Raw genomic sequence first — 12,774 nt, 5'->3', positions numbered from 1 at the left:
TTCGAATAATATATCCAAAAATCACTATCATTCCACCAGACCACCTATGAGTGGTTATAAATTCATATTTCTCACATGAAAAAAATACCTAATTCGTGAGCACAAAGTCAATGATGTATTAAATAAAAACATAGCTAAAATAAACTATAAAACGAAAAAAAATGTTTTCTTAACATAAATAATTGACCTAGCTAGCTAGCATTAAACAATAACATCAATCAATCATATCATTAATGAAATTGTTAATTATTTTATAATGATTTGTTCTTACAAAACATGATAATTAAAGACAGTCAAAAAATATCTTCTACTACAACATTCGAATCTGAAGTTGACAATAACGAAAACACTTTTGTTTTTGTTAATGCATGCAAAGTGTTGTTTGTACCCATCACAAACATCCCTTCCCTTCTAACCGTTTTGTTAGGTATAAGTCGTTTCTTTCAAAAGTGCTTTTCTTAATGGCCCCCATTTCACCTTTAGGCCTCATCTCAACAACTACTACTACTTTTTTCTTTTCTTCAAGACACTCCTCAAGTGTACCCTACACGTGGCTTCTACCACCGTCCTTACAAGACGTGTCACTCCTACGTTAGACCGATGAAAAAACCAGGAAACTACCTAAGCTTGGTAAAACAAAAAAAAGGGCCTCCGGGCCCAGTCAAACGTAGGGGAGACTTTGAATGACACGTGTACGGTCAAAAAGCCGTTCGTTTCTTAGCCTTCTCCAAAAAGAGAAAAAAGAGGTAATTCGTAACGGAAACTGAAACTTCAGACGATTTATAACAACCACATCCATAGGAGCGTGCAATACACTCGTATAGCCTAGAAGAAATACATAGATGTACAGAAAGCCAACATGCTACCCACGTGTAAACTACTCGCGTGGAGACACTGTGACTCTTCGAAGTGAAACAGCGAACGACAACTACTTTTCTGTTTCTGTTTGTTGATTTTTTTTTTTTTTTTTCGTTGACAGCAACCATCTACCAGTATTTCCGGTATTACGCCTACGTTATTATAGGTTACTAGTTCTAATGCCTTAATGTTCATAAGCTGGAATGTAAAACCACCGGCTGAAACACTTCCCAATTACCGTCGATAATCTTGCATGATCACCGGAAAATCAAGAACATGCATGAACGTGAAAACCAAAAAAAAAAAAAAAAAAAAACGATAATATTTTAACTTGATTGAAGTTATTAAGTTATGCATTATAAGATAAACGATAATATCATGGAGGAAAAGATCATGCAAAATTTATATATATATAGAAGAAATTGAAGTAAAAAAACATACCTATAATATGAATGAAGTCGAAGAGCTTGAAGTTAAAGAGAGGGAGGAAATGAGCTCCAAGGAAAGGGAAAGAGAGAGAGATTGAAAGGCAAAGAAGGGTTTTTGAGAGAGATGGAGTGAAATTAAGAAACTGAAAATAAGAGGGAGTCAGAGAAGTGTAAGGGAAATGAAAGAAAGAGGTTTATTTATAGAGAAGGAGGGTTTAGGGGATTTTGGAAGTTTGTGAAATGGTCATTGTAGGATCCCATTGCATTAAAATTTCCTTAGAAATTACCTTGCTACAATGACCAAAACAGCCCTATTTGCTTATTCTAATTAAATGCGTTGTGTCTCTTTGGAAATTTTGGTGATATTTCCAAGTAGACCTACTGATTCCATGCGCGAAGCTTTAAAATAATACCTAAAAAAAGGTACTTCCAACAAAATAAATATTAAACATGAACCATATGTATTTACTAAGTTAATATTCAAACGTAAATTTCACGACGGAGTTATATTAATATGATATTCTTAAATCAATATTCATATGTATTATTCGAACTTTATAAACATGGTATTATCAAAATTAAAAATAATTAAATTAGATTAGCTAGCCAATCCCACCCCACTTCTTTCAAGATTCACATTAGTGAATCCATTTACTATTTGTTGAGATCCGTGTATATAATATATAGACCATAACCAAGATGTTTTTCTTTAGAGTAAACGACATGTTCCCACCCAAGGTTCGGCGAAATGGCAAGTTTCTAATCCTGATTTCATAAATTCCAGATTCTTACCCTTAAATTAACATCGTTAGTTTTCTTTCAAAATAACTCTCACATCTCAAATTTTTCTCAAATAACCCCCACAAAAGATCTTGGCCAAGCCAAAAATTTGGCCTGATTCCGGCACTATTGGACCTCCTCGAAACCACTATTAGCATCCCCTTATCCTCCCCACCAAAACCCCTAACTTTTTCACCCGAGTGCACCTTGGTCGGAATTTGGCTGGAAATATGTGACAACAAGTGAAAACCTAAAGAAGAGGGAGCAGTGATTGGAGGGTAATTGCGATCAACGATGTTGGGGGTTTTAGTGGGGGGAAGCCAGTGATGCTATTGATGGTGTGGGGGGTGCTTTCTAGTGCCAAGACCTGCCAAAATTTGGATGAAACGTGTGACTAAAACTAAGAGCGACAACTGACGATTAAGGGGTTCAATCAGTCGGCGAGGTTAGGGGTTTTAATGTGGGGGTTGAGAGGATTGTAATGATGGTGTCAGGATGGGTCGATTGCGTCGGGAACATGCCGAAATGACCTGAAATCACCGGTGGGGTGAATTTAAGAAGTGAAGGGTTATTTTAAAATTTTTATTTTTAAAATGACCATTATACCTTTTAACTGTTAAATTAAATAGGTTTTTGTTAATTTAATGGTAGAAATCTAGAATATATGAAACTTGCCATTTCGCCTAACCTTGGGTGGGAACATGTCATTTACTCTTTTCTTTACTTTAATGTCACAAAATTAGCCGCGGGTGGGGGAATTACGAGCAATGTGTGTATATGTGTAAATATACAAGTAATATAAAAGATGTCAACGAAATATTATGATATTCTAATAAAAAATACAAATAATATTATGTGATTTTGGTTCTGAAAGTATTAATTGTCACAAGATGAGCAGCCATTCGAATTGAACTTGAGGAATTGATGGTGTGTGTGATGACATTCGATCGAGCTCAGCTCACAATAATTATATACGTATACGTCCGCATTAAAAGATTATATATTAATATTTGTATATTTTGAGAGAAGAGAGCGCCGATCCATGTTAGATTAAGAGGAGTTCCCGAGGCAAAAATTAAAGTCAGTTTTAACTTTTAATAATGAAATGAAACAATCTATATCGTGCAAACAAAGAATAGAATAATATTATATCAGACCATAGTTTTAAAAACCATTTATGATATTAAAGTGCGTAGATATGAAATATAGTAAGAAATATTGGAAGTGAAAGTAATAGGGATGCTTTTATATGATTTTTTAAAGAATTTATTACCATCATCGACTCATCGTTGATCTTTGCCACCGAATAAACATATTATAGGAAACTTTATGATATAATAAAGTAATTCAAAATCAAAAGCTTGGCCATCATGCATGTGTATATATATAATCTAATAAATTTATGGGTGAATGAGAATAATCAAAGAGAAAGGCAAAAAACCATCACGGGGGGTGGCTTAGCAGTCAACTAAGATTTTTAGATGTATTATTCAAGAAGTCTTAAATTCGATTTATTGAGGTTGTTAAGAAGGATAATCATTGAAAGGATTTACCCAGTTGTCAACTTCAGGGGTCTAAGAGATTAGTTGAGATATCCACAAACTAGTCCGAACACCAACTGTCACCAAAGAGAGAGAGAGAGAGAGAGAGAGAGAGAGAGAGAGAGGCAATTGCATAATTAAGCCAAGCAAAAGAGGGTGAAACATATCACTGATTCTGCCAAATAAATGCGCATGTGATTACAAGATTCTGCATGTACTCTTGTTTGTATTTCTTTTTTTCATGTGGGTCTCTTCTTGTTTACTCATTAACCCATTACTTACCAACCATTAAACAATAAAAACAATTTCTCAGAATTACCTAAACATCCCTATAAGCTTAGGTCTTAATCAGAGGGAACACATTTGTCTTGTATTTAAGGGTACAATACCAGGGAACAAGTGTATAATTATATCACCAGTAGTTGCCTGTCAAAAAAGGTTGTTTAAAGAAATAGAAAATAATGGAGAACAAATTGAGAGAAGAGAAGAGAAGACCACCGGCATTGGCTTGGTCAGAGGTCAATTTTCTTTATAATTTAAAGTTCTTTGAATGTGGAAGGCATTTGCATAAGAAACTTCCTTTGTTTACTTTGTAATATTATTGCGATGCATTGTCTTCTGCCACAGATTAATTAAACTTAATTAATTGCTTTGCTCTCCTAAGATTCTCCGTCTCATGCTGACAACTCCTTTTGCAAGATGTCTTTAACGAAGACACGCAGTTATATGAATCTAAACATGCAGAGAAGAAAAGACTTTGGTTTAATAATAAAATTCTAGTCTATGATTCATATAGTTTATTAGGTGAAAGAAAATATTTATGTAAAGTTTATGACAGTTTCCTTCAACAATATTTTCATAGAAAATGAAAATATTTAGGTAAAGAAAATATTTGGTTTGAGCCTGTGAGCTCCGTTAGGGCGTCTCAACCTATCTCTACCCTTTGTTTGGAGCCTACAAGCTCCCTTTTAGACGATTGTTCCCATCTTTTTGCCCAAGAAGATGAGCATATCTATTTTAGTATTCTTTAGACCTCTTCTAGGGGGTATATGACCTTAGTTTTTTGTATAGTTTTTTTTTCTTTTATGAAATTAACCTTTTCAAAAAATAAAAAAGGGAAGTAAATGATGATGAACACCATTGCTGACTTAGAGTATCCAAGTGTTTCAATTTAAAACTTATAAATTCTCTTTAAAATCATCAATCTCTCACTAATTTTCAAACTCACTTTAAAGGAAAAGGAAGTCTTGATTCGGTGTCCCTTATAATCTGGTGTGATCTTCTGTTTGTCTAAAGTTCAATGCAGTGATTTTTGTGATGAAAATGTGTGTTGACAAAGAGCATTACCGACTAATATGAAAAGTAAACCGTCGGAGGATATTCAAAGTCAAAAATCACAAACTCTCCAATTCATACAACCGCAAAGTTCAAAGGTACAGAGTCAATGATCAGAGAGAAGACTTGGAAATTCAGGCCATATGCTACTTTCAGACTCTTCAAATCTTGGTGCAACAGCCCATCAGTAAGCGCCATGTCAACATCCACGACATGCATATGCCCTCCCTGACTGGTTATCTAGTGATGGCATCTTTTATGTATAAGTTTGTTTCTACCTTATTCAAGAGTTAATCTAAAGAAAGTTTTCGATGAAACGGATGCATTTGTATTCTACACTCATTCAATAACTCATTAAATAGGTCATATACGGCCCCTTGTTTAGGGATTAAACACACGACTTCAAGAATTAACCTTAATAAAAAAACTTAAAAAGTTTTTATTAGAAACACATCTACTCCCCGTCCAATCATCTTATTCATGCACACTGATACTATATACACCACTGATCAAGGGAAAACAAGTTATAAACAAATTTGTCACTATGAACACTTGGTCCACTTTAAAGTTATCTTTCGTTTACTAAGAAAAAAAAAACATGTTAAGTGCATTTAATTTCATCATTTTCTCCCTATATTTTCAACATAATAAGAGGAAACTTCCTTTAAGGTCTAGAAGGGATTAGGTTTAAGTTTCTTTTTCCTTATTCAAGGGTTACTTAAAGAACACGTCTTCAATGAGACAGTGTGTCCATTCAATCTATTGGCACATACAAGTCATACATGCCCCTTATTCAGAGGTTAACCTTATGTCTTCAAGGTGCGTTTGGTTCAAGGAATGTTGGATTACTAAAATCTTATATTATCTTGAAGATTACTAAAAATATTTAAGAAAATATGTTTGATTAGTTATAATAAATGGATGGATATGTTATATTAATATGTTTGATTAGGAGGAATAAATTGATGGGTATGTTATTTAATTTACTAAATTGCCATTTTTTAAAATATTAATAAAATATTATTTTTAATATTAATTTTTGAATAATTTCTTTTAACCCCCAATATTTCAGATTTAGCTAAAACACCTCCACTTATATAAAACTTTAATTTATTACAAAATCACCCCCACCACCCTGCTGCCATCGCAAACTACCGTCGAAAGTCACTTGGAGTCGCCGTGAGTAGCCCATTGTGATTGGGAGGCTTCGATATGGCTGTTTCTAACCATATTGATGGTCGAAAACGGCTATATCAAACTAGATCTGACCGGAAATGGCCATATCTATTTTGGCCATTTCCGATCAAATCCATTAACGGCCAAATCCCTAGTCATTATCGACCAGATCTGGGCGCCATCAATCTGGCCAAAAATGGCCAAAATAGATCTAGCCATTTCCAACTAGATCTAGTATGATATGGGCGTTTTCGACCATTAATATAGCTAGAAATTACCATATCGGAGCCTCCTGAAGCCTCCCAACAACTCTCGGTCATTTTTAACGACTCTGGCGACTTTCCAACGGCGATCCGCGGTGGTTGGCCCTCTGTCGGTGATAGTGGCTGAGTGGCGGTGGTGGTCTATAATTTGTTTTAAATATAAAGACATTATTGTCAAAAAACTTAATTAAATAAGGATAAAATTGTAATGGTGGATTAATGTAAATTGATTTTAAAACAAAGGCATTATTGTCCAAATTTTTTATTAATAAAGGATAGAATTGTAACAAAAATAAGATTACCTTGATAATATTATAATACATAAGAAAATGAAAGTAATCAAATTATTTTCAATATTACCAACAGTAACTACTATTGGTATTAGAAGATTACCAGAATCTTATATTACTTAATAATCAAACGTGGTAATCAAAGTAATATAAGATGACATAACCCTAGTAATATGATATTAACCCCAACCAAACGCCTCCCAAGGGTTTACCTTAATAAAATAAGAGTAATGTTACACCCACAACCTCTTCTCACAAACTTTCTTTCACAACTTCAACATGACAATTCGCAATTGGTCAATCGTAATTTATCAGGTGAGACCCTTTGCAAATTGACCAATTGTGAACTGTCATGTCAAGATTGTAAAAAGAAGTTTGTAAGAAGAGGATATGAGTGTAATATTTTCTCTAAAAGAACGTTTTTTTATTGTATTCTTTATTGAAATGCATCAGCTCCCATCCAATCATCTTTCTCATGCACATGATATAATCTATATTTTGAACATAATAAGAGGAAACTTACTTTGGGGTCTACATGGGTTTAGGTGAGAATATGGAAGCAACAACTTCGTCTCATGAAAGTAGAATAGTTGTAACAAAACTCGCTACCTACATTCATGGAAAGTTCGTATTCTTTTCTATGCATTATAAGGTGTTAGCTCGGGCAAAGTTTTGCTACTTCAATATGCTTGCTCCCTCTAATGGTCACCAATAATGAAAAAGCATTGAGAGTTTTAATGTGTAGCAAAAACTATAAGCTGTGAACGTGGACAAGAACAAAGTTTCAAGAAGAAAATACTGTTGAACTTTGGGTATTGTCATGCATGAGTTTCTGTGACAACTTTTCAACTGTCCACAGATATACAGAAACAACAAGAACCAAAAAATCTGGATCTCTGGATAAAGTTATGGCACAAGGAACCAATTTCTACAATTTGGATGAAGCTTGCAACAAAAAAGAAAAAAAAAAAAAGGGAAAAAAACTCACCTAATTTCAAGTATCTTCAGCAGTCTCCACATTCTAATTTCTTAAGCTTTTTCTGCATCATCTACCATGTCAGCTGTGCCTCTGCTATCGGGGCACCTGCACGCCCATTATCTCTTGTCATTGGCATTCCATGCCATTCTCTACTGTTTCTCCTTCTCTAGCTTTTGCACAATTATCCACCAACTCGTCTAACTCAACTTTTGGGGCACTCAGCAACGTCTCTTCCTCAACTTTCCCGTCATTCTCTACCAATGGTGCTTCATTACGTTCTGTAATTACCTGAAGGAGTTCCACAGGAATAGCTGCCGGATCTAACTCCCAACTTCCCATAGGAGCATTATGAGCTTCCTGGCCTGTAAGCAAGTGACCTGGAACTTGGTGAGAGAAGCGAAACATCTCTTCTTTTGGGATTCTCCAGACAGACTCGGGATCCATGTTCTTACAAAACACTGACTTGAAACTGGCAACTTTAACCAGAGGTCTAACAGACACACCTTGCTCCTCATTATAGTCATCAAGCACCTCCACCATGTCATATTTGTGTATCACTTCATCAGGAGTTTGCTCATTCCAGTCAGAAGACCAGTTACTGTAAAGGGCCCAGACATCCCCTTTACTAGGAAATATGCGAACGGCCCCACGTGTACCTTTTGTCCACTTAACGTTGTGGGAGAAAGAATTTAATGTATCGCTAATTTCATGCCTACCAGTCCGGAAATCTCCACAAGTTTTGGTAAAACCAGAATCTATCCAGTTCATAGGGCCCAATTCACTGTTGCTTCTTGAATTAAGCCAACTGATCCGCATCTTAAACGGCTTCAAAGATATCACCTTCTGAATTCGAGCATAATAGCGAGGCATCCCATCATCATCATCATATGCAGCCCAGACCTGGTCATCTCCAAAGGAATTTTCAGTTCTATCCAAGTCAAAGTTGTGAAAATCAGAATCTGGAACATTGATTGACAATGCAGGCGCATGGTTATCTGAATCATCATCAGAAGAGCCAGGAAGAGATTCCTTGTTTTGGTATTTTTTATTGGAGCCATTATGTTTAATGGTGTCATGCATTTCACCATTAGCTCCACTTTTCTGCTTCCTATTTTCTTTCTCTTTCATCTTCTCCTTCTCTTTGTTAGCAGTCTTGGCATTTACTGAGCTCCATTCCTGAAGTTTCTTATGAATTTCACTCCGTGCCTTGTCCACCATCATGTTACGAATCTCAAACAATGATAGTTCTCTCTCCCTGTTGCACTTGTTATTGGTGCCAGAAAAACCATAGGTTCGTTCAGCTTCAGAACTGCCCCTTCTCGATTCAGATACACTTCCCAAACCAACTCCATTCCCCATGGCCATCTGATTTGCCATGTCACCTACATACCCATTCATGCGATTATCATTCATTCTTCTCTTTTTTGAGGTAGCCGCCCATGCTTCGTTACTCTCTCTCTTCGATTTCTCATGGACCTGCTGAGTGGCAGTGGAAGTTGATGCAACCTTGCTATTAACATCAGCCATTCTAGAGAAAGGACCCCACTGGAGGTTTGTGTCAGTAGATGAACTAAGACCCGTAAAAGCCCCAGTATTACATGTGTTACTGCTAGCATTATGATGTCTAGAATTCTGATGCTGCTGGCGAGAAGACAAGTTAGAAGACTTGAAAGCATTTGGAGGTGGAGGCCTCTCTAAAGCCAGAAAAGCCTCACGACAGTTGGGGCAAAGGAGCGTGTGATTCAGATAAATCCTCAGATATTCATACTGAGTTTTGCATTTGTTGCAAATAGTCCAAAATGTACCAGGATTTTTATTAGTAGAAGGAGCAGATGTTGGGCCCACTTGGGTAGCATTGTTTTGAGTCCTAGCATTTGAAGATGCATTACTGGTAGAAGTATGAATGCCATTTGCACTGGGTGACGAAAATGGAACCTTGACCTTGGACTGAGGTTTCGTCCTGATTCTAGGATTCAACTTCTCATTATAAGCTAATCTCTTAGCCTTATCGGACAACAAGCTCCAGGCCTGTGAAACCAACTTAAACGCACCATCTGCACCAGTAGCCTTGTTTTTGTCAGGATGAAGTGCCAGAGCCAGCTTCCGGTATTGTTTCCTCACTGTTTCATCGTCAACCCAAGGATTTGTACCAAGTATAGCATACCAGTCCACTTCCCCATTAATTTTTTTCTCTGCAGAAACATATACGTCAATTGTTGTCAACATTTGAGAGATTCCCTCAAGCCCAGGATATAAAGACTGAGCCTTCATAGCAAATTTCCTGGCACCAGCATAATCCCTTTCAGTAACCTTCCTCTCAGCAATTTCCTTTGCCCTGACTGCCTCATCTTTATTACAATCCATAATCTCCCTCAATGTCTGTAAGATGCTTGTTGGTCACCTTGTTATTAAAATATTAGCAAAACATCAACCAGCTGTCAGATTATCTGGCCCAATGCTCTTTCATAAATCTGAACAACGGGACAGTAGCTTCAATAGTTTAATACCTGAAACAAATGGCTAACGGAGTCAAAAGACATCTACAAACTAATGCTACAGAAAAACATCAGCAGAGGTGATACAATATAACTTATTATGTTACTAAAACCGGAACAAATATTTTATATTCCCCAGATAAATTTTTTTCCATAAGCATGTTTCCATATTTGACTCAAAAATACTACATTAAGACTTGAGAATTGATTTAAATTCTTGGTATGGAGTTCTGACACCAGATTCTTATCCTTCAATTCCACCTAAGTTTTCATTAGTTTTCTTCTAAGCAAAAACAAAATATTTAACCCTCATGCAATTAACCTAATCAAGCCCACTTACACATCAAACATTGAACACAGAGTACATTTTAATGCAAGCAAATGAGCCATGATATCAGACATATAAATTTTGCATGGACACTAATTTTATCCCTTCCACACAATTAACACCAATTTCAAAGTTAGTATTCAGCACCAAGAAACACGATGTTGATTTCCACTCTTTTTATCTTCATACAATCCATCCAATTTGTGGTCAACCATTAGAATATTATGTAAATATAGACACAACTAAAATTTGAAAATAAGCCCAATACTAAAAATTATATAGACATAATTTTCATTGTGATTCTGAAACATACCTTAAAATAAAATGAATGATATTGAACCTACAATAGCTAACAACAGTATGATTGACATAATTTTTCATTAAGATTCTGAAACATATCTTGAAATAAAATAAATGATATTAAACCTAAAATAGCTAATGACAATATAATTGAAAAACACATAAACCAAACATGTGATTGAATAGGTTCAACTAGCTTTGCCCTAGAGCACAAATAACAGAGCACCACTGCCACGTTGCGTGTTGATATGGACAATCCAAAAGGTAAGCAATGACTAGTACAGATCAGTATAAATAAACACAAGAAAACAATCAAGAAAGGATAAAAGGAAGAAGCTTTTTCGTATCTTGAATATACCCAAACTGTTAATCAAAAACATTTGGAAAAAAAGCAAAGATTCATCTAAATTCTTGACCTGTTTGACTTCTCCCACTTCCTCTACCCTATGTGTACTCCAACAAATATGAATAAATCCACGTTGACAACGAAATTCAAAAGAAAAAGGAACAAAATGGTGCCAGAGAAATCAACCTGCATAAACCGAGCTAAGAGTTTCTATAAACAATGGCATTATAATGGCTAGATAACATAATCTCACTTGAAGTATAAGCATCAGTTTCCTTCTTTGATCCAAACTCTCTACAGTACGATATAGCCTCTCCAAGTGTGGGAAAATTAATGCTTTACCTTGTTTCAAATTCATCGACTTCACTCCCAAACAACAAAACACTCATTTTATTATTTTAAATTCCATATTCCCAAATTTATGAAGTTAGCTGTACCAAGATCACAACTTCCTTTACAGAATATATACACAACATTGATTGTGCATTCAAACCATTTGAAAAGACCTAATTTATCAATATTTAACACTGCAAAGTTAAGGCATAAATAATATGCAACATTACATCATATGATCTCACCAAACTAAACATAACATCCAAGAAAATTCATTTTAATTCCACAATATAAAATCTGAATATCCTCTTTTTTTTTTTTTCTTTTTCTTTTTCTTCCGCAGGTTAAAAGAAAAAATAAAGAAACTCATAACAGCAATCCAGTTCACGTAAAATGTTCATCAACAAAACTGAACAAGGAATTACAACGAAAACCCCACCCCCACCCCCCCCCCCCCCAAAAAAAAAAAAAAAACTCCAGCGGATCAGAAAAAATAAAAACTAAACGAATCCATTTAAAGACAAACAAAACCACCAGGAAACCTGCCCACATAATTTATCAAATCAAAATCAAATTTTTCCTTCCATAAACCAACATAGCATCATATTTGAGCTACATTGAACAACAAAAATAGAAAACCAATCATAACAATCACAACTCAAACTTGTCAACCTTTCTAATAGCAAATTATACAAGATGGGACACCATGGATCTACTGTAAAAACACAAAGATAAAAGAAAAAAAAAATCAAACAATCTTGTAACCGTCAAATTTCAAAACTTGAACTCTGTCACTGAGTACAAACTGAAACCCTAGATTCTACAATTTTGATAGGCAAAAAAATGCAAACTACCAGCAACAAAAAATTATCTTTAGAAAGAAAATATGAGAAAAGTAAAGAGACAAGAAATGGGTTATGGTTTTACCTAGTAAAAGAAAGTCTTCAAGTTGAACAAATTTGAATCTGTGACAATATGCAAATCACCAGGTACAGTGACCCATATTGTCAAAGCCCTTGAGAAGTTGAAGAGAACTTTTTTTTTTTTTACTTTTTAAAGTGCACAAAATTATAACTGAAATTAAATTAATATGGCCAAAATATAGAAAATAAATAAATAAATTAATAAAGTATGGGTTTGGTTAATATTTTAACTTTTTTGTAAGCTAACACACCTTTTTATAATGGTTTCTTAACTAGGGTTAGTTTTTAACTCTTGGGTTGAGTTACTTATTTGCCAAATGGCATTTAATATTTACTACAAATTTTCTAAGGTTTAAGCATCTGATTTGCTTAATAATTATCTCATCTATACCTCACTTA

The 12,774-nt window shown here is 35.0% G+C and overlaps 1 protein-coding gene across 1 annotated transcript; it reads right to left on the bottom strand.

Moving 5' to 3' along the window:
- Window positions 1-7,476: 7,476 nt before the first annotated feature.
- Window positions 7,477-12,507, bottom strand: LOC116109226. The gene is made up of 2 exons (XM_031395458.1): window positions 12,380-12,507; window positions 7,477-10,157 (listed from the first exon to the last, which is right to left on the bottom strand). Exon 2 carries the CDS (start codon window positions 10,012-10,014, stop codon window positions 7,777-7,779), a length of 2,238 nt encoding a protein of 745 aa, XP_031251318.1. The 5' UTR covers window positions 10,015-10,157; window positions 12,380-12,507; the 3' UTR covers window positions 7,477-7,776.
- Window positions 12,508-12,774: the final 267 nt, after the last annotated feature.

The sequence above is a fragment of the Pistacia vera genome, unplaced genomic scaffold (genome assembly GCF_008641045.1).
Source record: "Pistacia vera cultivar Batoury unplaced genomic scaffold, PisVer_v2 Contig575, whole genome shotgun sequence".
Classification (NCBI taxonomy): Eukaryota; Viridiplantae; Streptophyta; class Magnoliopsida; order Sapindales; family Anacardiaceae; genus Pistacia; species Pistacia vera.
This window is presented reverse-complemented; position numbering and strand designations above follow the sequence as displayed.

Bases quoted from the DNA above. Each gene is read 5' to 3' on its own strand.
- LOC116109226 (XM_031395458.1), bottom strand. From the start codon at position 10,014: ATGGATTGTAATAAAGATGAGGCAGTCAGGGCAAAGGAAATTGCTGAG.